The sequence below is a fragment of the Dreissena polymorpha genome, chromosome 6 (assembly GCF_020536995.1).
Source record: "Dreissena polymorpha isolate Duluth1 chromosome 6, UMN_Dpol_1.0, whole genome shotgun sequence".
Lineage (NCBI taxonomy): Eukaryota > Metazoa > Mollusca > Bivalvia > Myida > Dreissenidae > Dreissena > Dreissena polymorpha.
In genome coordinates, this window is record NC_068360.1 from 60,863,460 (window position 1) to 60,885,097 (window position 21,638).

Sequence of the window (21,638 nt, forward strand, 5' to 3'; positions counted from 1 at the left end):
TGCAACGCTTTATAATTTTTAGGTTTTAAAATCGTCAAAAGATGCATATAATGGCTCTATTAGACCATGGTAAATTTTCAGTATTACTGTTTCCTCACAAATATCATAACTTAAACGAAAATTTGCGAATCTGAAACAACTTTTTTCAATTTTGTCAATTTACCAAAGCGTGAAAAGATCCCTTTAATTCAAGTGGTCGCAAGCACAAGATTGACTGTACAAATAGTCCTGTAGGCTTAACAAGTTCAGTCAGTGCAATAGATTGAATACAGTGCTATAGTCCAAGAAAAAAAAAAATTCATTCAAGTCTTCATAATAATTACAATGAGGTTGTAAGAGATGAGGTACAGACTTCTAATTGAGCCTATTGATTGCATAAGAGGACTTCCAAATGTACAATCATTAAAGTTTAAATGGAGAGCAAGTCAGATTTTTTTTTTGTGATTTCATAAACCTACAAAGTTTCTCAGATGCAATTGGCAAAATAAGCATTAATTGAAAATGTGCTGAACTTAATCCAACTTTAAATTAAGACTTAATTTCAATTCAGAGATGCTATGTAGTTCAGATTTTTAAGATCAGAGGTCAGGAGATTTTCAAGATCAGAGGTCAAGAATTTTAGACTTCTAAGATCAGAGGCCAGGAAGTTTAGACTTCTAAGATCAGAGGCCAGGAAGTTTAGACGTCTAAAATCAGAGGCCAGAAAGTTTTGACTTCTAAGATCAGAGGCCAGGAAGAGTTGACTTCCAAGATCAGAGGTCAGGAAGTGTAGACTTCCAAGATCAGAGGTCAGGAAGTGTAGACTTCCAAGAACAGAGGCCAGGAAGTGTAGACTTCCAAGATCAGAGGCCAGGAAGTTCAGACTTCTAAGATCAGAGGTCAGGAAGTGTAAACTTCCAAGATCAGAGGTCAGGAAGTGTAGACTTCTAAGATCAGAGGTCAGGAAGTTCAGACTTCTAAGATCAGAGGTCAGGAAGTGTAGACATCCAAGATCCGAGGTCAGGAAGTGTAGACTTCTAAGATCAGAGGTCAGGAAGTTCTGACTTCCAAGATCAGAGACCAGGAAGTGTAGACTTTTAAGATCAGAGGTCAGGAAGTGTAGACTTCTAAGATCAGAGGTCAGGAAGTTCAGACTTCCAAGATCAGAGGTCACGAAGTGTAGACTTCCAAGATCAGAGGTCAGGAAGTGTAGAACTCTAAGTTTAGAGGTCAGAAAGTGTAGACTTCTAAAATCAGAGGTCAGGAAGTGTAGATTTCCAGGCCTTTTCTGCTCCATTTTGGGAAAATGCCACACTGGAATTTTGGGAATTTTGCGTCGTGAAAAAAACTTTTTTGAGAAAATTATTAATCGAAAACTGGCTCAATTGGGAAAAATAATTGCATGTAAATAGTGTTTCTTATATTTCAAAGAAGACGTTAACTGGTCAATAACGACTTTTTTGATAACATTGTATTAAAATTTTACAAAATATTATGAACATGTGTGATAAGTGCAGGGTTTTTATATCTGATTTTGGGGAAAGGGCCTGGCCTTTTTTGAGGTGAAAAAAAAATTGGGAAAATAAGGAAAGTCTTAAATAATCAATTTAACAATAACATATTTTACTGTTTTTGAAACAAATTAAAGGCAACAGATAATTTAATTATGCAATATTTTCTATTTTCTGCACTGGATCAGGTTAACTGATATATTAATTTTAAAGGTTACAATTTTTTTTTTTTTATTGGGAATTTTTTTCAATTGGGAAAAAAACAACAGATTTGCATTTGGAATGGAGCTGAATTTCGGACCCGTGGCATAGGGCGGAAAAGGCCTGACTTCTAAGATCATAGGTCAGGAAGTGTAGACATCCAAGATCAGAGGTCAGGAAGTGTAGACTTTTAAGATCAGAGGTCAGGAAGTGTAGACTTCTAAGATCTTAGGCCAGGAAGTTCAGACTTCCAAGATCAGAGGTCAGGAAGTGTAGACTTCTAAGATCAGAGGTCAGGAAGTGTAGACTTCTAAGATCTTAGGCCAGGAAGTTCAGACTTCCAAGATCAGAGGTCAGGAAGTGTAGACTTCCAAGATCAGAGACCAGGAAGTTCAGACTTCCAAGATCAGAGGTCAGGAAGTGTAGACTTCTAAGATCAGAGGTCAGGAAGTTCAGACTTCAAAGATCAGAGGTCAGGAAGTGTAGACTTCAAAGATCAGCGGTGAGGAAGTTCAGGCTTCTAAGATCAGAGGCCAGGAAGTGTAGACTTCCAAGATGAGAGGTCAGGAAGTGTAGACATCTAAGATCAGAGGTCAGGAAGTTCAACCTTCTAAGATAAGCAGTCAGGAAGTGTAGACTTCTAAGATTAGATCAGAGGTGAGGAAGTTCAGACTTCTAAGATAAGAGGTCAGGAAGTTCAATCTTCCAAGATCAGAGGTCAGGAAGAGTAGACTTCTAAAATTAGAGGCCAGGAAGTTCAGAATTCCAAAATCGGAGGTCAGGAAATTCTGACTTCCAAGATCAGAGGTCAGGAAGTGTAGACTTCCAAGATCAGAGGTCAGGAAGTGTAGACTTCTAAGATCAGAGGTCAGGAAGTGTAGACTTCTAAGATCAGAGGTCAGGAAGTGTAGATTTCCAAGATCAGAGGCCAGGAAGTTCAGACTTCCAAGATCGGAGGTCAGGAAGTGTAGACTTCCAAGATCAGAGGCAAGGAAGTGTAGACTTCTAAAATCAGAGGTCAGGAAGTGTAGACTTCCAAGATTGGAGGTCAGGAACTGTAGACTTCCAAGATCGGAGGTCAGGAAGTGTAGACTTCTAAGATCAGAGGTCAGGAAGTGTAGACTTCTAAGATCAGAGGTCAGGATGTGTACACTTCCAAGATCAGAGGCCAGGAAGTTCAGACTTCCAAGATCAGAGGCCAGGAAGTTCCAACTTCAAGATCAGAGGCCAGGAAGTTTCATCTTCTTAGATCAGAGGCCAGGAAGTTCCAACTTCTAAGATCAGAGGCCAGGAAGATCAAACTTGTAAGATCAGAGGCCAGGAAGATCAAACTTGTAAGATCAGAGGCCAGGAAGTTCAGACTTCCAAGATCAGAGGCCAGGAAGTTCCAACATCAAGATCAGAGGCCAGGAAGTTTCATCTTCTAAGATCAGAGGCCAGGAAGTTCCAACTTCAAGATCAGAGGCCAGGAAGTTTCAACTTCTAAGATCAGAGGCCAGGAAGATCAAACTTGTAAGATCAGAGGCCAGGAAGATCAAACTTGTAAGATCAGAGGCCAGGATGTTCAAATTTCAAGATCAAAGGCCGGGAAGATCAAATTTCCAGGATTAGAGACCAGGAGGTTAAGCGTTCCAAGTTCAGAATTTTGAAGTTTTACCAGTAAAATAGTAAATTCATGTTATGTTACACTGATATGGGAAATTGACAATAATTATTCAGAGGTGGTTATCCCTTTAAGAAAATTCGCAGTTTTCATCATATTGCAACAATAGGCATATTGTTTATACATACTATGGATTTCAATGTGCGAGAAAACAAATTACAGATAAAGTTATGTTTGAACATCACACATAGACATACAATTAACACATTGTTATTAAAGACATAGTTATCTTTATGATGGTTCACAACTTGTTGTAGCCTTTTATTTGACGATGATGAATTTCAGTTTCAGGAAACAGATATATTAAGTTTAAAAACATTCAGCTTATACATGTACTTTGAAAATGAAACAATTGAGGATCAAGGTAGCAGACATACCATGTTATGTGATCCCAAAGAATACATTTTAGTCTTGAAATTGCTCAACAGTTTTCAGTGACATAAATGTCCTTTTCTTGGATTACATTGTATTACATTGTATTGATGACAACCGATGACCATTTAAAAAGTATTGAAACATAATAGAATAATATATATAAAGAAATTCTAAAGCATGTGTAGCTTGGCCTTTGGCATGCATAACCTTGCCACGAAAATAGGTAGAACAGAAATGATCAGCCTGCGCAGTTTAAGACAGCTACATTGTAAAGCAAGCTCACGGTCTTGGTAGTGGTATCCACAAAGTCATATTGGTGGAACTACTTTCTTAACTGTGCAGGCTACAAGTAAGTAAATCAATATAATTATATGCTCTCCGCGCAGTGATACAAACCTTTATTGATATGACATGAAATGGCTAAGATCTCCATCTATAATACACAAACTTATAAATGTATTCTTCATGTTTCAATTCATTTTAGCATAGCAAGATTTTTTGACATCTTTATATCCTGTTATACTTTATATACAAATATAACTTTCTTGTCTTCTGAATTTTTTTCTCTTCATTCATTTTTCGTTATTAGCATCTTTTCTTTCCAGAGCACAATCTTTTTCACGATCAGTCCAGTTAAGTGTTTTGCTGTTCTGGCTTACCAGTATGTTTAGTATTAACACTTACCGGTACATTTACACTTGTCATCTGGGTTGTGAGATAAGTCAATAGCTTCATACACCGGTCAAGTGGATTTTGACACAGATAATACCTTGAATTGTAAATATATCCGTCTGGGTTATTGTTTTTAATGCACTGTTTTGAGGTATAAAATATCTCATTAAATATAATTGTTGCCGCTGAATTTTTTTTTATCTGTTAGAAGTATAGAAAGCACATTTTAAGGGCCAGACAATTTCGTTTTGTGATTTTTTTATACTCAAATTATGCTGAACATCTTCCATGCGCCTAAAAGAGGGGCCAAGAATCCTGCCGTGAGGTCCCATTATGCCACCTCCGAACCCTTTCTCTATATGATTATAAAGATTTACTTTATATAAATTATCTCAATTTTCACAGTGAAACTAGTTCATTAATTATAGAAACAGTTTTTAAATAGAAAATACATGCAATGTGAAATATATATAAGTTAAACAATGATATAGGGATAAAACATGTAACAATGTCAAACTGGAAGTTGATGAGGTAGGCCTTACAAGGCCAGATACGGTGATCCCAATACAAACTTTGAATCATTAATTTAATAAAAGGAAAATCCATATCAGAAAATCTTTTTAAATACATAACTACTTGAGATGTTAAATAATTTTTTTAAGCAAATGATAATAATTTTACAGCTGCAAATAAAATACATTATTCTATATCCAATAAATTCATCCAATCGGCATTCTTCATATGTACCACATGACCGTCCAATATATTCCGGTATTGGATCCATATTGGACAGTTGAGTACAAGTGCACTAAGCAATTGTTTTATAACGATAAAAGCCGTTACCGAGAAAAAGTATCCGAATGTACAATAATCGACTCACAAGGGCGCTTGTCTTGAAAATAGCATAGATGCAATTAAAGCATTTTCAAATCAAAATTAAAATGAAACAAAGAGCTGAAGAAAGGGATATAGAATAAAAAGCTTATTAGACGTTTAAACTGTACAATACGTGATATATTTGGACTCGCACACAGTTTGAAGTCATATTGGACTCGCCTAACTGCTCGTCCAATATGACGTCAAACTGTGTGCTCTTCCAAATATATCTCTGTATTGTACAGTGAAATGTCTAATAACCTATAATTATATTTAAGCTGACAATTTTTGTCACTTTACAGACATACTGGTACATGGTGGCTGTCTTTTGCATTATTTTTCATTCAGACACATTTTATTAAACTAAATTGACCTAGCAATGATACAACCCAACCCATGTGAAAAACATAAAAATAACTTTTAAAATTTACCGGACCTCAACAGATTTTACCGGACCTCGTTCTTCTTCAACAAACAATAGAAACCTTTTGAAGAGTTCATTTATATTATTATGACGTTCACATTATGTTTAACAATTCTATAAACAATAAAATAACAACTTAATTGAAACCCTTAATATTAAAACATATCATATATAACTCTCATTTTAAAGTGAAAAAAGTTTTTTTATACATTACAAATGATTTTAAACAGCTATATAAAACATTAGTACTCTCAGAGGGAGTAACCACGTGATGATCAAGATGGAGAAGTCAGGATCAAAACAGGTATTTTTCTCTGTTTTACACCCTTTAGTACTTTTGATAAATTTTTTAATGCAGCTCACTTTCCAGCCATATCAGTAAGAAAGTGATCAGTGTTTACTATGTATTAATATTCGCTTTATATCTTTACTCTTCTTGCTACGAAAATATAATCAAATGTAACAGAAAATATTAACCGTATATAACACTAAATTTGTCATTTTCTGCTTATTGTGTCAAGTTAATAATCTTCATATTTATATCAATATTCGGTAAAATTGCCTCTATACATGTATTATCATAACTCATATTTAAACAAGAGATGTGTTTGTCAGAAACACAATGCCCCCTATTGCGCCGCTTTGAAGCCATAAATTTGACCTTTGACCTTGAAGGATAACCTTGACTTTTCACCACTCAAAATGTGCAGCTCCATGAGATACACATGCATGCCAATTATCAAGTTGCTATCTTCAATTTTGCAAAAATTATTCAATATGGCAAAACTTTAACCAAGGTTAAAGTTTTCCACAGAATGACAGACAGAAAAACAGACACACAGGCCAAAAACAATATACCTCCGATCATTCGATCCGGGGGAATAAAAAGCAAGTTGAGGCAGGTTTTGTTTAAAGAGAATGTTGTGCTGGTTATTGGTAGAGCGTTATACAACATCAGATTTTGGGCAGAATAAAACTCGGGTACAGTCTAATATCGGCTGGGTGCCTTAAAGCGTATTTTCTGTACACAGGCTACATTGTAGTATACTTAAGAGTACCCGGAGTACTTTTACGGCACCAAGTCATGCAATAAGTCATTCGAGTCAAATCGAGGCCCAATTACCTAAGATTGGATTTTCTATTGACATTTGAATGATAAGTTATGTATATCAGTCTTTCCTAAATACCGTCGATCCACAGATTTTTTCCGATAATAATTTGAATCCTGAAATTATTCTTATATTGCAGGACCTCGTTTCCTGTAATAAAGTAATGGTGAAATTCGAAATTCCATAAGCTTTTTTCCGAAAAGTTTTAAGTCCAAAGTTGGAATTCACAGAATTATTAATGAATACTCCATAATGTAAAAAACCTTTTTCATTGGTTGCATTTTCTGAATGAGATAAGTGTATATATGGTATCTGAAGATTTCTGCTGCATCGTCAAAGCGAATAACACACTAAGTCACCTTTATATGAGTACATCTGGCAAAGGGAATCAAAATTCAAAATTGACAACCATGTGAGTTTTGCTTTTCGTTTTATTGGATTAATTGGTATGCAAGCATGGAATAAAAAGCGGTCATTATGACATTACCGCAAACTGTCAACATTAACACAGGAGTTACAATACAGTAACGTTACATAAATTAAATAAACAAACATAAACAAGTATTTAATGAAATTATTAACTTGCTTCTCAATTGAATAAATATTGTAAAGCTCTCAGAAGTAAATTATTTGATTATTTCATTATTTGTCAGTGACATTTATGAATATTGATAATAAACAGTATTATAATAAAATTGTAAAATATTTTTGTTCTTAATCATCATTTTTATTTTTGGGCCTAAATGATCAGTACAGGCCAGCAAAGGCTGCATGATTATAGTAGTACCTTCTGGCTGGCAATAATTGTAATTTTATGAAGTACTGTATATATTGTTTGTATTGTTTAAGATGTACTGAATTGCCCATTCATTATTCTTGATTGATTATTTTGCAAATCCATCACCATATATATATATATATATATATATATATATATATATATATATATATATATATATATATATATATATATATATATATATATATATAATAAACATATATTTTTGTACTGTCATGACAATCTTGCACATGATTTTTAATAATATACATCATTTATTAAAATAGGATTTATATAAATATTTGAAAAGGGAAATAATAATTAGGCAATAAATTGCATGCTCCATTAACAACAGGTTTTTTTTTCTCCACTTTTTGGGAAGATAGCCCATGGCTTTGGAATTGGGAATTTTGTTGGCATTTTCATGAAATTGGGAAAATAAATTCATTAGCCTTTTTATTCCAAACGAAAAGTCCACTGATTAGGGAAATACTTAATTTGATATAACTCTTTATAATCATTCCAATTAAAAGAACAAAATCATATAATACCTTGTTAGATGTAATTGAATTACAATTGAGATAAAATATGCATTAGACACTTCTTTCTAAAAAAAATAAAAAGTAAATAAATATTATTATTTTTTTGGAAATTGGGAATTTTTTGCAACATTTTGGGAAAAAGTATACTTTTTGGGATTGGGAACATAGCAGAATTTCGGCTATAAAATCTGGCCAAAAAAACCCTGAACATATTATAATAGATTATTCAGATTCCTTGGTTTTTGGTTTTCCACCAAGACTGTCTGATGCACACTTTTAATAAATGGGTAGTGACAATTATGGTTATTTCATTTATAATGTGTTATTTGTGGTACAGAATGTGTATGCTATAGGCGAAATATATAAGGTATTTACATTACAAAATTCACAGATTTCTATGTATACACAAACCTTAACCCATTTATGCCTAGTGTATAGAAAAAGGGCCCTTGGCAAACAGCGTAGACTCAGCTGAGATGCCACATGATGCGGCGTTTCATCAGGGTCTGCGCTGTTTGCTTAACAGAATTCCTGTAAGAAATATTCTTAACATAGAAATAAGTATACTAGTCTACTAGACATCCCTAATTTTGGAAGTAAATTGATCCAATTTAGAAGGACGGGAGAGTCCACTAGGCATTAATGGGTTAAGCACTATGAGTCATATTATTATATGAGTTCACAAGTGACATAGTCATACTCATCATGGTCTTAAAATAACTCAAATAAAATGTTGTGATTGGGTCATCAAGTGCCTTTTGCCAAATAATATTTCACTCATAATTATTATGAAAAAAAATCATAGACAAAAAATATAACTTCAGTTATTTGGAGTTAATGTGACACACTCAAACATGCCTTAATTAGGTAATAATTTAAAGTACAACTCACCTGTGTTTTCGGTGTGTAGTAAACCCGGAAGTAAACAGACTGGTTAAAATTTCGTTTCATTTAATAGACGCACTGAATATATAACCCTAAAGTATTGGTTACAGGACACTAACATTTCATACAATGGTTACAGACCACATTGCCGGTTTTGATATACTTACATCTGCACACCGATTTAACTGGTTTCTTGCGTAGTTCAAATCCCTGCCATAATTATGTTACCTTACACGATAGATTTATGTTTTTGTTAGATTGTACCTCTTTTTCCCCCAGTTATATCACATCGATGAGTTAAAATACTCATCCTGTGTCAGTTGGAGTACTAGCACTTATTTCACAAACGTCTGCGAATAAATGACAACTTCCATAAATGAACGAGAGTTAACGGAGAGAACGGTCGCATAAATTGTTTTCTGACAAATCACCACACGAGTTTAGTGACCAGACAGAAAATCTAACCTGCGATAAGGGTCGCCGTGGAGTAGTGTATATGGTGTCCGCATTGCGACCGGGAGGTCATGGGTTCGATCCTTACTCTGGGAGCATTCTTAAAATCTCCCCCATAGACACTAAGAACTGGTTCTAGTCCCAGGAAACGGACTCGAGAGAGTTTCAAATAAGCCTTTCGATGCAATCGAGCTAAAATAAATAGATTTAAACTAAACTCACCTGCGATAATCGATTTCAAATTATATTTACTAGAATTATAACAAGATTACAGTTAGATTGGTGCTTTTATTTTACTAAACTACGTCAAATTGGCAATACACGTCTGACTTTATGAATTCTAGCAGGTGAAACCCGTAATTATAGTAGTTTTTTATTACTATTTATGACTGGATACCAAGAAACCGTATACAGTGGGATTCAAAACAAGTAATTAAGACACGATATATATGTACGAGGTTAAACGGGAAGGAAGTCTATATAAGATCTCCATGACTCTTCATCGAAATTAACTCCTTCCGTTTAAGAGTACAACGAACGTCAAGGAAAACGATGACGACGAGCAATGCAGCACAAGTCGTGATTCCGTCGATACGGTGAAGGGATAAAGTAATGCTGGTTAAGATACACGAAGAACTGTGGAACATTCGAACAGTGATGACACATCTGACGGTCAATTAAGATGGGCCATATGTGTTATCCCTGCGAGGCAAAACCACCGGGTTTCAAACCAGTCAAATTCCTTGAGACCCGAAAGGAATCGCAGACCACCAAAATGGATGGCAACTGGTGATTTGAAAACTTGAATTCAAGTTGATTGTGAAGTATAGACATACGGACTTTAATGAATATTTTTAAATCAATTACTGGAATATGTAATGTGTGTGATTGTGCAAAATGATTACTTTTACTATGAACTGTTATTCAATATTTTACAATTATACATTGTATCTCTTTATTTTGTTTTGCATTACTTTAGTGTACATCGTGAATACTGGTACTAAGTGTTGTGATAGAAACGCAACATGTCAAATCTTCTAGTATTTTTATCTTTCAATAAATATAGCGTGTTTACTTAGCACATATATTCTGATATTGAAAAGTTAACACATATAGCCTATGGTATTCGATGCGTGAGGAAATTAACGCAGTACTATTACGTTTCATAAAAAGTTGGATATTGTTTAAATTATAAAAAAACATCATATAATAAAATATATAATAATTATTATTATGTATAACTTACCTTAAAGGTAGTTATTGTTTAGCTTATATTGTTTCTCGGTGTTAACGAGTTATCTCCTTAAATTTAATGTTTGACCTTAAGTAGGTACATTAACATATTGAGTTGGAGACTAGCAAACATGCACATTTTGTTTCTGTTGTTACATTAGCTATTTGTATCCGCACTTTATTTTATTCATTTCCTTTTCATTCTTTTTCATCTTTACGTAAGATCGAGTACATACAAGTAAGGAGACTTTTAATATAAGCAGGGGAAGATTGTTATAGGAAACGAAACCATTAAGTTTACTCAAACCATGTCAATGCTACTTTTATAAATAATTGTACAGTTGCCAGCCTTCCCTGATGACCAGTTATCACTTACATTTATCTAATCAGCCATTTAATCCATTATAACAACTACCCTGTTACGCACAACCGATCACCAAATGCAATACCTATTGCATTTGCCTTTAATATTTTGTATATGACGATCGGATTGTTGCTATAAAATAAATATCTTTGATTTATAATTATATAACTACTTTCGGGTTAGTGCATTTATTGTATTTTCCAATTATTTTTTATGCAATATACTGTAATTACCATTATGCGCGCTTACATCTGATTGCATTTGCCTTATATATGTTGTATATGATGGTTGGATTGTTACTGTAAATAAATGTCTTTGATATATATAACTGCTTTCAGTAATCACTCATCAGCAATTTAGAAACCACTACGACATAAATACATGCCGACTGAGCTACGTCGACAGCAGGTATGCAGAGAAATGCTTCTCTTGTGCATGGTTGAGGATAATTTTCAACGTCTGTCGTTTTAGAAGGTTTACAACTGTGGCGCCGACAACCTTAATATCCTCTTCTGCTATTTGTGACCTCGAAGTCGTTAGGCGGACACCATCTCCAATACGCCACGATGTCGACGATTTTTTTGTCATTTTTTTTCTATTGTTTCAACATATTAGTATTCTTTACTAGCAGACTCAATTTGTACAATTTATTAATAATCACCAAACAAAAATGTTCAGTCCTAGTTTACATACTGTTAGTTTAAACCTATTTATTTTAGCTCGATTGCATCGAAAGCCTAAGGCTTATATAAATGCTCTCGAGTCCGTTTCCTGGGCCTAGAACCAGTACTTGGTGTCTTTGGGGAAGATCTAAAGAACGCTCCCACGGTGGGGATCGAACCCGTGACCTCCCGGTCGCTAGGCGGACACCATATCCATTACACCACAGCGTCCTATGGTGTACTATTAAGTTAATGTAATAGAGGTGTTACATGAAATCTTTATGTTTTAAAAATTGCGTTTCTTTTTTGGTAAAAATAAATATATGTCAATCAACCTTAATTAATTTACTGACAATTTGTTGCAGCTGATATTTTTACCTTTTATTACATGAAAACTTGAATACAAATATGTTTTAATCAAACTATTAACGTGGAAACCAGACTGCGTTTTTCTGCCGTTTTAAAATGTGACCGTTTTGACACATCTAGAAATCCCTCTCCCCGTTAAATTATAAATGAAAACAAACAAGCAATGTGTTATGAATCAACAACTCAATTATGAGGTTTATAAATGCTACGATATTTGATAAATGTCCGCCTTTAGTTTTTCCATTAAACAACTATTTGCATTAAAACATGACTGTATATTGCTATGTGAAATTATAAAAAACGATATTTATGCGGGTTTACTGGTTAGCGAGTATTTGTCGGACAGCGGTATTTACCGGACGTTCCATTTATTTCGTGTATTGTAACGGCGCGACGCAAAATGCTTCGAAGATACTTACAGATGTTTGTTTTCTTGATGTTCGTTATATGCTTGTATTAATGTTAAACAAGTGTGATGTTTTCAAATCTCGTAGGAATGTAATGCGACCTCCTGGTGGGGGATATTAATAGCCCGCGCATGCTCAAAAGAAATCCCTTACTGAAACCCCGAACTGTGTGCTTGAGATTTTCGTTTGTCTAATGTTATAGAGCAGGTCTCAATTATTTGTATTACAATCTTTTATTTTACCAAAAACCTATGTGTGTTACACGCACACGTGATTTAAATTATAGATTATTTACATTAAAATTCCACGAAATTGGCTGTATACATATATCTGAATTGCTCACAAAATTTACTAAGTAAACAATTAAATATAAGATAAACAAATCTTATTTAAAATTATGAATTCACTGTTTGGATTTTCTCCCTTGAAAAATATATTTCTTCTTTCCACAAAGATCTATAAACAAACTTGCTTAATTATCCTCTCTTCCTATAACTTCGTGCAGCCCTACAAGATCGTGTACTTTTTAATGACGTAAACTTCTAAGCAACATTCGAACGCGCGTGCCGAAAACTGTTCGCTTTTGTAACGCGAGAATTTCCACAGGCGATAAGACAACAATCATGAGGACAAAACAAATAATATGATATAATAAATTGTCCGTTTTTCTGACCTCGTTTCAATAAAAATAGCCTAAACAATGTTTACAATCCTTCACCAGACGGACGCGGCAATGTTTTGATCGTAAAATGTTGTAATGGTAGTTTCCCTTGGAGGCCCGTCTCGAATTCGTACTGTGCTCTCTGTTATGAGTACTTACAATTACAATACAATTAAAGTATGCTGTGTATGCGGAAAATGTTCCCCCCCACCAAAAAAAAAAAGGATGACACGAGACCATACGTTACGATCGTGACCTGGGCCTATTGTGATAAATGTTCTCACTGCGTCCATTTGGTATTTTGTGATAAAACAACTGTCATTAGAAGGGGTGACAGCTTTTTATGCCCCCATTGTGATAGAATTTAATTTAGCTATTTTCCGTTAGTAAATACACTTTATCTAGACCTCTGAATACAGTTATCACAGTTAATATTTCGTTTTTATGAAGACCAGTTTTGTTTAAACCATTATGTTCAATACAGTATATTCACGAAATTCATCTAAAACAACACATATTTAAAACAAATAAACACATATTCACAAAAACATAAATCGGTTATTATAAACATCCCTGGGCCTCGATATGACGTCATCAAAATCGGTGCACGATCTTATAGGGTAATTCTGTGTGACGCAGACTACAATGTACATGAATATTTAAAGGTACGTTACCCCATTAGTATTATCTGAAAACCAACATATTTCACTCCATATTTGTTAAACAAAAGATAAATCATAAAGTATATATCAAGTTTAGTTATTGTCTAATGATTTTTCATGAAATACATATATTTGCCTTTGAAGTTTAAGGTGCACAAACTTATAGGTGTAGAGGCTATTTATAGATATTTGTTCAAACTGATATTGGAAACAAATTATTAATCTATTAACACACTCAGAAAGCGACATATTTCACTATCAAAGTAATGTATGATGTCTTTTTAATGTTAATGATAAGAACAGTTTTATTTTAATTTAAACTCTTATTTGTTTCAAAATGCTAAATTTATATAAATCATGTCCGGTTAATACTTCTGTAAAGTGGTAAATTACCTCCCTTTAATGACTCCATATATGGCCCATGTACATACGCAAGCCCACATAAAAAAATGCCCAATATTGATGATAAATGTGTGTTCAGAATTTCGTGAACACAGACGTTCTCCATTTTGCGGAAGTAAACACACTCCATTAACTGAAAGGAGGGGTAACCCTGTATGCCTCGATTTGACATCCAATTGGTACAGGACATCCCCTTGAACATATGTAAATTGCGTTACACGATGTGAGCGCATCGAGCACTGTTCTTATTCAACCAATCGTAAATAAACTCTAAATTTAGATTGATGCAATATGTACAAATTATTTTCTGAAAATCGAAAACGAAAGGTAATTTGTGAGAAATACTCTCTGACCAGTATAGGACGGTTGAAATGACGTCAAGGACATCACTTTCTGAAATGGTCAGAAGTGTGTGGGGTAATGTAAAACAATAATTCCTTATATTAACATTCTATATAAAGTTATGAACAATGTGCACAATTAAAATAACATATACTTCAGTGATACAAGAACCAGTTCTAAATATGGAATAAGAAAATTAGGACTTACAATGCCCAAGAAGAAAGTGGTTCATAAGGCGAAAACATGTGATTATTTACCCTTTTTGAAAGATTTTATTAGAACTTGTTCATGTATCTGCATATTGTTCCAAACTTAATATAGAATGCTAATATGAGGAATTATTATTTGACATAACTCCACCCACTTCTGACCATTTCAGACAGTGATATGTCCTTAATACATGTAGGTTTATTCTAATTTAGTTTTACTGTAATTATAAGCATGATAAAAACGGAAAATAATCTTTTACGTGTAACAATGTACATTGTGTACATGAATTTAAAAAAGGTTTGAAATAAAGTGTTGTTTGTTGCATGCTTATGTTTATTTAATTATTTATAATTATTGTTTTAATATTTAATCAGTTGAAAGTTATTTGTCGCCTCTTTCAATAATTATATGCTAAGGTAACAATGAAAATGTATAGTTACAGGTACTTCTTAAATGTACGCCTGGTACTCTGAAGTATACTTCAATGTACCCCAGGTAAGGAAAATTTATTGAAACATACTGGGTAATTCTAACGCTAAATTGGTCATTGTCAGCTGATTTTTAGCTTGGCTGTTTTCAGAGAAAACTTGAGGTATTGTCATAACCAGTTCCTTGTCTGTCGTCCGCCGTCCGCATGGTGTTAAAACATTGACATTTGTCTCTAAAATCAAAGAGCTTCCACCTACAACTTTGAAACATCATATAAAGATGCACCTTGATGAGTTCTACATGCCACACCCATTTTTGGGCCACCAGGTCAAGGTCACTGTGACTTCTAAAAAAAATAATTCTGCCAAGCTTTCATTTATTTAAAACTGCACCCAAAGCCGAGCATTGGCACCCGTTATGTGGTGCTCTTGTTTAAAATTATGTTTATATTCATGTCAATATTCTGTAAAATAGCCTATATATTATCGAAACGCCTACTCAAAAAAGTATCTTGAGGCAGGTTTTTTAAAATATGATGTTGTTTTGTATTCCTTAGCATGTTTAACGACATCGAATTATGGGTGGGATTGAAACTCGGGTACAGTCTAAATTTGCCAGGTACATGTTAGTATATTTTCCATACCCAGGGTATATTTAAGTATACTTAAGAGTACCCAGGGTACCTAAGCCGACAATGACCAATCGAGCCCCACTAATTGTCAATTGATGTGCTTGAAGCAGTGTTCATGACCGCTGTTAGATATTTCAACAAGCTTACTAAGTGTAACCACATTTGAGCAAATGCAAATTGGTCGATACCATTATCATGGCTATTGCTTAATGATGAAACAAAAAAGGTAACAACAAGGAACACATAAAAGGTAACAACAAGGAACACACTAAACTATTTCATGATATTGTTTTCAAAACAATGCAAAAGTGAATATAAACATGTTTGTAAAAGATAGTATTCTTTTATTTGATCATTCAGTGATAGGCTTCTATTGCACAGAAAGCATGACCCAGTATTCCTGACCAGAGTACTACTTAAAATGCAAGTTGGCCTCCCCAAACAAATCTTATCATAATCTATACTCTGCAATGGTTTTTCACACACTAATATATCAAGCTAAGTTTTTCAGACCACTTAACGTAATTATTGTGATTTGTAACAGTCAAGTGGTTGGCAATATTTTTACACATTTGTAAGTTTTTTTACCATATCTGTCTCATGAAATTGCGTGAACATTTTCAGAATGACACATACACAGAAAAGTGTGGCGGCCTCCAAAATGTTCAAAATGAGAAAACGAAAGACAGAAAGCAATACCTGGGAAAGTGACCTTAAAAGCGAGAGTACAATTAGAAAGGACTTTGATTCCAAAACCCAAACTTGCGTAAACACAATATCGGCTAGGGTAAGTCCAGAGACATTAAATTCAGACCAAACAATAGATTACTTCAACTCTGTTTCTGTCAAAATTGAGACTGATGAATGGTATAATACGGCTTCTGATTTCTATTCTGTGTGTGCCAAATCAGAACAGGTTTTATGTGAAGACAGACATCCAGATTGCAACAAACAAGATGCCTTCAATTTAGTACATGAACAAACAGGATGTTTACATTATATGGATCAGGATAACACCAAGCAAGATGGCTTCACATATGAATGTGTGAAGTCAGAACAGACGGAATGTGAAGTTATGCATCAAGATTTCACAAGACAAGCTGTATGTGTGAACGAAAATACGACTGCGCATGAATATACAGTACAATTTCAGCTCACTTCTGTATGTGGGAAAACAAAACAGTCTCTTAATCCAAATACAGACCAGATTTATCCAACAACTAATGACATCAATTATGAATGTGGTTTAGCTAAACAGTATATAAAGACAGAAACAAACACTGGAAATACAACAGAAAATGATCACAATGCTTTATGTGATCATACATGTTCAAACACACCTGAAAATCAAGCTAAACTGACCGACCTTAATTCTGTATTTCTGACAAGGAAATGGATTGAACTTTCAAAAGTTGACCAATATTGTGCTACTGATTTTTATTCCTTGTGTGCCAAATCAGAACAGGTTCTATGGGAAGAGAGACATCAAGATTGCAACAAACAAGATGGTCTCAATTTAGTACATGAACAAACAGGATCACAATGTTTACAGATTGACCGAGATTACGCTAAACAAGATGGCTTCACCTCTGAATGTGTGAAATCAGAACAGGCAGAATGTGAAGTTATACATCATGATGTAACCAGACAAGCTTGCTTCAATTCAGTATATGTGAACAAAAACACGACTTCCAATTCAAATGCACAAGATAAGTTGCATTCTGTATGTGTGACAACAAAAGAGTCTCTAACTCCAATTATAGACCAGAGTTATATAACAACAGATGACTTCAATAATGAATGTGGTATAGTTAAACAGTATATAAAGACAGAAACAGACAATGGAAATACAACAGCAAATACAAGTACACATTCAAAAACACCAGAGAATCAAGCTAAACTGGCCGACCTAAATTTTGTATTTCTGACAAGACAAGAGATTGAACTTTCAAATGATGGCCAGTATTGTGCTAAATCAGCTGTGGGCGGAGGGACAATACAAATGGACCAAAACTCCAACCATAATGTTCCAACACATTCGAACTCGGAAAAAGATGACTCATTTTTATTTGCACGTTATAGGAACACCCATGGCTGGCGAGCGATTCGGGGGCATTCAGGTAAATTAGGTCCACTTGATAACTCAAACAATTTACATGGGATCACCATAAAACTTTATAATTATGGTTTAATATCAAAGCACAGTTTTTACAACAAGCCAGATGCATTAAGCTGTTCGTAGTTATAGCCCGTTATTTAAAAAAGCTTATAGTGATATTATGGGCATTTTTCACTGTTGACTTGAGCTGAAAAGAATTAACAGGTCAAAAGAGTTAGTTTAAATGGGGTAACTGACCAATTATCGGCAACTCATCTTGCTATAAGTTGTTTATAAAAATATATATTAAATTCGATATTTTACACGACTGTCCAAGTCCTCTAAGCCGAGCGGAACTGTCTTTTTATAAGGTTCGGAGTTAGTGTTTGTGTGTCGTATGAATAAATATCGTTGCAGGAAATTACATACTTGAAAATTTTGGCATTTGATTTCATGGTTGATAGGACCAAAAATCTTAATAATATGTTAATAATATTATATTTCACAGTATGATGCCCGGGTTCAAGTGTTCAAATTATGGATACTCAACACTCTTGAAATCCGGTATAAGAAAAAGAGTGACACAAAATCTGTATTTTTTGCAAAAAGTGAGTATTGGAAAACTTACTTAGAAATAACGGAAGTTTAATTTTAATGATATGCATGCAGATAATGCTGTGACAAGGAATGCCTCCCTTTCCCTGGAACCGGCTAAGATGAAATTGGAGGAAAAGGGTGACCATGCGAAGAATGTAAAGGTATGTATAAGTAACCATTATTTTGTTTTCCCCTTATTGCACCCAATGATAGGGAAGTATTGAGCACTGTACTGGTTCATACCTTCATGTGTCCGTCCTGAAGCTTGCCCTTCATGTGTCCGTCCTGAAGTTTGCGTTATCAACCTATCATTTACTACTGGGTGGATCTTGCTCAAACGTTCACTGTATAATGACCATCATGATCATAAAGTAAGGAATATTGGCTGCAACAAGTTTATGCAGAATTATGGTCCTTGGTCTGTTTTTCTACTAAAGAAAATATAGTCCTAAAATGTTTGTGTTTTAAGTCTTAAGCTGCTTGGCGGAATTCGCTAAAACGTTCACTGCCTCATTAATCTAATTAAAAGACGATGGTTAAGAATAACATTTTCTGTGACCAGTATGTGTGGAAAACATTCCCATTGTCTGTTGTTTACGTAAAGTGCATTTGTGAATGAAATATTTCATAGCTGTAAGCCTGTTGCATGGGATGCTATTTGTTTTGTATAAAAGATACATTTTATCAGAATATAATGTGTTAACTGTTATGTATATTATTAATCTTCAACACCATTGCAGAGAATGAAAAAAACGAGGACTCCAGAAAAAGACAATACAGAGTACAGTCTTCAAGAGAGGAACCCAGCCAGCTGTACGAACCTGGAACCTCCAGATAATGACCATTTTCTCTGTAAGCCATGGAACAAAACATCCATTATCTTGCACAAAAAAGTATCACTAAAGACCAAAAAACATAATATCTTTTTTAAGCTCCCTGAGAACTTATTTTACAAGTTGAGCTAAAGTGGTAAGTCGTTCGGTGTCATGTGTTGTGCACGGTCAACATTAGGCTCTTTACCACTCTACAGAAAACAGTTAAATCTATGTTCATAAAACTTTTTCAGTATGATTGTATTGAACATATTGAAACCAAGTTACAACCCGGGTCAACTAGGTTAAAAGCTAGGCTAATTGGTCAAATCATTGAAAATCTGTATAACTACTCTAGAAGGCACATTTATAAATCAATCTTGATCATACGTGGTAAAAATGCTAAGGTTGGCAAAAGTTTAAATTATATTGGGTTAAGTTGAGTGAATACTAGGACAGCAGGTCAAATTTTGCAAACTTTCTAACCCTTTAAAGCCTCGTGTATGATTCAGTCTTTATAAAACTTGCTCAATTTTTTTATATAACTATCAAGGCTAAGTTCAACTATAGGTAAAAACTTTCTCACTGGGTAAAAAAAAAACACCTTGTAACCATAAGACAAGCCATATAAATTGTCAATCTTGAAGAACATTTGTCATGTTGCTCAACTTGACAGTAGCTAGTTTAAATTTCGCATAGATGTGGTCACAAATTAGGTCCCTAGATCAAATCTGCAAAATTAGTGATAACACTTCAACTGGCTCATTTTTTATGCCCTGAAGGAGGGCGTATAGTGATCGGGCTGTTCGTCTGTCCGTCACCCTTTTGCGTTTAGGTTTCGAAAATTGCTCATGACTTCTATGTCGCTTCAGATGTAAGTTTCCTATTTGGTATGCATGTGTATATGGACAAGGCCTTTCCATACGCACACAAATTTTGACCCCTTGGACTTTGAACTTAGTTTAGGCTCGAAATTTGTGTTTAGGTTTCGAAAAAGCGTTTTTCGTGGGCTTATGTCTTCCGATGGAGACAGTTCTTGTTTTAACATATCTAAGGCTAGATTAAAACTAAGTCACAAGGTTAAATAATTGATGTTTGCAGCGAAGTCATCATGGCTCCCTTGTTATGCTCCTACATTCAGATGAGGGGGGATATTTGATGTTCTGTCATATTATGTGTTGCAAATAACTCAGAAAGTTAACGAATATTTGATGAAACCATAGGGCCTTATTTTGTGAACTGATTACTCAGGGAATAAAAATATAAAGCGTGTTGTGACGAAAAGAGTGGCTTTCAGATATTTTCTAAATTAGCCGTTATATAATTTTATCATTTTCATAATTAATGTAAGTGGGTTCTTAAATCTGATGTTCTTGTAGCTGATATAAGTCTTTGACGTAGTTTGATCATTGCCATCTGTCTATTTGCTCTCTTAGACTGTGGAGAATGCAACAAGGAGTTTGAAGGTGAATGTCCTGTCCATGGACCCTACCACTACATACAGGATAAAGAGGTGAAGCTGTGTTCATCTTTAAAAAAATAAACTAAATATTGTAGAGCAATAAGGGAGAAAAACAACATTGCAATGTACTTTCGTGGTATAAGGATAAAGTATCAGTATTAAGTATCATGGGCATATGCGACTGTTTCTCAGAAAGTGTTTTACCGTTTATAATGTCAATACATTTAAGAAATGCCTTAAATATGCCCTTATTGTTCTAATAAACAATAGTGTTTCCAGTACATATACCATAATATGAACTGCAGGTGCCAGAAGAAGTCCTTCGAAAAGCTGAACATTCCATGCCAGATTGCCTTGAAATCAAAACGTCCAAAATAGCTGGAGCTGGTCTTGGAGTGTTTTCCGATGAGAGACTGAAATCCAGGATAATGTTTGGACCGTGTGAGGGCGATATCATCACTGACAACCATAAGTCCGCATATTGCTGGAAGGTGAGGTTGAGGTGATGCTTAGCTTGATGCATTGATACTTCTTTTTAGTTTGAAATGCAAGGGTTATTTAATAAAGTCTAATGGTTGAAAATAAAGATCTGCATTTTCAACAAATGCATAATTTATCCTACAGCTAAATGATTTTATAGGACATAATTTGACTCGTACAGAAAAGATAAGGTTTTCTTCACGGATATTTTTAGATCAGTTTTATCCCACAGCTATTTTTAGAACATGTACATAGGGACTACTTTTTTGGCCTTTCACCCCTGGTTAAAGGTCAAATGCAGTTAAGACTTGTAGACGATTTAACTTGTTTTAACTTGTTAAATTGTATC

The 21,638-nt window shown here is 34.4% G+C and overlaps 1 protein-coding gene across 1 annotated transcript in view; it reads left to right on the plus strand.

Moving 5' to 3' along the window:
• The first annotated feature begins 15,216 nt into the window (after positions 1 to 15,216).
• Positions 15,217 to 21,638, plus strand: part of LOC127835719 (uncharacterized) — a 31,774-nt gene continuing 25,352 nt past the window's right edge. Inside the window, exons 1-6 of the mRNA XM_052362156.1 lie at positions 15,217 to 15,275; positions 16,465 to 17,960; positions 18,608 to 18,696; positions 19,276 to 19,387; positions 20,784 to 20,860; positions 21,115 to 21,300. Coding sequence (XP_052218116.1) covers positions 15,265 to 15,275; positions 16,465 to 17,960; positions 18,608 to 18,696; positions 19,276 to 19,387; positions 20,784 to 20,860; positions 21,115 to 21,300 — 1,971 coding nt within the window. The 5' untranslated portion in view covers positions 15,217 to 15,264. The remainder of the gene's footprint in view (positions 15,276 to 16,464; positions 17,961 to 18,607; positions 18,697 to 19,275; positions 19,388 to 20,783; positions 20,861 to 21,114; positions 21,301 to 21,638) is intronic.